Source organism: Sander vitreus, chromosome 8 (assembly GCF_031162955.1).
Source record: "Sander vitreus isolate 19-12246 chromosome 8, sanVit1, whole genome shotgun sequence".
Lineage (NCBI taxonomy): Eukaryota > Metazoa > Chordata > Actinopteri > Perciformes > Percidae > Sander > Sander vitreus.
This window is the reverse complement of record NC_135862.1, coordinates 575,001-578,521: the sequence shown is the minus strand read 5'-3', so window position 1 is coordinate 578,521 and position 3,521 is coordinate 575,001. Positions and strand designations below refer to the sequence as shown.

Genomic DNA, 3,521 nt, shown 5'->3' with positions numbered 1-3,521 from the left:
CTGGATAGATTCATTTTTGTTTTTGGGGCATATTGGGCCTTTATTTGACAGGACAGCTGAAGACAATAAAGAAGAGAGAGAGCAGAGGGGGGATGCCATGCAGTAAAGAAAGGAAGGACTGAGCCTTTTAAACATGGAGCGCACGCTCCCAGACACATTTCTTTTTTTTGGGCCAGAAATGGCTCCATGGATAGTAAAGATATAGACCAAAGATTAAATGTACAGGGTACCTGAACCCTCACACCTTTTTCTTTTCCTCCTAACAAATAGAGAAACAACAGCTCAGGCAGCAGCTTTGGCAGCAGCTTTGGCTGATTTCAGTTTCTCCAAAAGTTTGGGCTTTTTTTCTTTCACCAGTTTGAGATGCTCTGCTTCCAGCTTCTTCCCCACAGCGCTGCTCCTCACTTTGTCCCAGTCCTTCTCCGTCTACACACCAAAGAAAATATCAGAAAATCAGGTAATGAATCATCAGAGTCAACAAGCACAAAAGCTTGAGCCTCCAGCTACCAGGCTCCTCTCCTGTGGAACCAGCTCCCAGTCTGGGTTCAGGAGCCAGAGCCTCCAGCTATCAGGCTCCTCTCCTGTGGAACCAGCTCCCAGTCTGGGTTCAGGAGCCAGAGCCTCCAGCTATCAGGCTCCTCTACTGCGGAACCAGCTCCCAGTCTGGGTTCGGGAGGCAGACACCGTCACCACCTTTAAGAATAAACTTAAAACTCTCCTCTTTGCTAAAGCTTATAGTTATAAAGTGAGGAGTTGCAGCGTTCGCCTAGACCAGCGGGGGAGGGTGATGGCATCCCTTCTCTTGTCTGCTTCTCTTCATAGTCATCAGATTCACCTACCAACCCTTATAGAACTGGCCTGGTTTGCCTTGGACCAGCTCTTAATTCTGCTGTTACAGTTTTAGACTTCCTTTGACACACTGAGCTCCTCTCTCTCTCTCTTTCTATCTCTTTTTCCATCTGTGTGCATCCATGTCCCAGAAATGCTTGTTACTAACCTAGCTCTGGGGAGCTTATTCCCCCGGAGTCCTTATCTTTTCTTGCCCCGCAGTTTTCTTTGGATTAGGGTGGCACCTTGGTCCTGCCCGACGCCCTGCAGTGCCCTGCTATGCCCTGCTATGCCCTGAACTACTACATCTATTATTTCTAGTCACTGTTTCATTATCTTGATTGTTATTGCCACTGTTCATCACACCCCCAACCGGCACCGTCAGACACCACCTACCAAGAGCCTGGGTCAGTCTCTAAAACTCCCTGTCCTAAAAGGGAGTTTTTCCTCACCACTGTTGCACTAAATGCTTGCTTGTGGGGAAGGTACTGGAATTGTTGGGTCTTTGTGAATTAGAGAGTGTGGTCTAGACCTCCTCTATCTGTAAAGTGTCTTGAGATAACTCTTGTTATGATTTGATACTGTAAATACATTGAAATTGCCTTAACTTCTCACCATATCTTTGAAGGCCTCTCCTTTGTAGTAGCTCTGTGATGCTGGATACGTCAGTCCCTTTTCACCGAGCTTCTCCAGGCTCTCAGCCACCATGTGCAGCTCCTCTTCCTCTCCATCGAAGGCATACAGCTTTCTGTCCTCACAGGTCATCAGGACCAGCTGATCACACGGGCACAACTTCCCCTCCACTACTCCTAAAACCTTCATGTTTACTATCTTAGGAAGGTAGAACTTCCCCCACCCATTCAACTTGCCATGATTCCCTTTGTAAACGGTGTCTTCCAGGCCTCCTATCTTCAACCTGGCACCAGCTGGCTTCTTTAAGGTAATGGTCTTCTTATTCTTGGACACAAAGTCTGAAACCCATTTCAGGTAATCTGGATCTGCAACCAATGGCAGACAGGAGGAATTAGGATGGAACATGTAAAACACTAACCATAGATAGTTTTATGACATGTGTAGTATACCTTTTACTTTGGTGCTTTCCTTAAGCAGAGCCAACAGCTGATCAGCTGACCTGAAAGGTAGAAAAATGATTTAACAACAAAAGTGAGTTAACAACAACAGAGAGTGTTTTTCGGGGATGTTATGTCACACTGAACTAATGAAATCAATTAGACAACCAACTAAAATCAAACAGACTACACATAAATAAATTTAAATAAAGTCAATGAGTCCCACCATGTAACACTTTATAATTATTAAGTATAACTTCAATACGTGTCTGTCATTCATTAATCATTTAATCTTCCCTGAACAGAACAGAAAACTGGTTCTTACTGGGGGGTTGGCGCCATTCTGGGTCTCTGTAGAAAACAAAATGTGTTCATCGTTAAAAGTAGTGGTGGAAAAAATACTTCAAACATTTATTCCAGTACTGAAAGTAATGAGATTACAATAGAATAAAATATTAATATTATCACAGATTCTGGGCCGTTATTTTTTTATTCAAAGACAAAACACTAAAAACCCTTTTAAATAAAAAACACTGGGTGATATATATATATGTATGTATGTATGTATGTATGTATGTATGTATATAGATGTATAGATATATATATAGATATATATATATATATATATATATGTCTATATGTATATGTATATAGAAGTGGTCAGGGGGTCTCGACTGTTGTAGAAAGACGTGGCTGATCTTTAATATAATATCTACATTGCCCATTATCAGCAACCATTCATCCAATGCTCCAAAGGCCCATTCTGTTCACTAATCTGATATCATTTTAAAAGGCTAAGTTAGAAAACACTGAGAACCCTTTAGTAATTATATAAACTCATAATGTAATCTGAAAACTGCTGCCCTGGTTAAAAAAGACAATGCAACAGATCTCAGCTGGTATTCTGATCTTGTTGGTTGTTGTTGGTATTCTGTCTGGAATGGAAATTTCTAAGTGACCCCAAACTTTTGACTGGTAGTGTATATATATATATATATATATATATATATATATATATATATATATATATATATATATATATATATATATATACACATACACACACAAATACAGACACATGTGTGTATCTGCTACTAGGATTATAGGGTAACATGTGAAAAATGTATTTGAGTTCTGAGGGAAAAGAAATCTGAATTGTGACTTTAAACTCAGAACTCACAGACATCTTTCTACCTCTCCTGTCGTCCTCGGGTCAAATCAGACCCGTTTTCTAAAAGTTTCTGTATCGGAAATTTGGGTTTCTTTCAACCACACTGTCCAAAAAAATAACGTGGATGTGTGGATGGTTCCATACAACGCTCTTCACGAGTAAAATAAATGATAGTTCATTACTTGCATTGAATCTGGATGTTTTATTCAATTTCACAGCAATTGAAAAATAAAATGGTCAAAGAATGTTGAAAAATGTGACAAAAACATGGAAAAAATTATAAAAACGTCAAAAAAAAAAACAACAGACAGCACGAGGGTTACCAGAAGATTCTTAAAGATCTTAAATTCAGATTTTAGTTTTCACAACTATAATAACAGTTCAGTAGGTCTGTACTATATATATATATATCAGTGTTATATATTTATATATACATATATATATATATATAT

The 3,521-nt window shown here is 39.4% G+C and overlaps 1 protein-coding gene across 1 annotated transcript in view; it reads right to left on the bottom strand.

Moving 5' to 3' along the window:
- Positions 1 to 157: 157 nt before the first annotated feature.
- Positions 158 to 3,521, bottom strand: part of LOC144521724 (uncharacterized) — a 3,823-nt gene continuing 459 nt past the window's right edge. The window contains exons 2-5 of the mRNA XM_078256288.1: positions 2,224 to 2,249; positions 1,911 to 1,960; positions 1,444 to 1,826; positions 158 to 426 (exon numbers count right to left, since the gene is read on the bottom strand). Of these exons, the coding sequence (XP_078112414.1) occupies positions 283 to 426; positions 1,444 to 1,826; positions 1,911 to 1,960; positions 2,224 to 2,240 (594 nt within the window). The 5' untranslated portion in view covers positions 2,241 to 2,249 and the 3' untranslated portion in view covers positions 158 to 282. The remainder of the gene's footprint in view (positions 427 to 1,443; positions 1,827 to 1,910; positions 1,961 to 2,223; positions 2,250 to 3,521) is intronic.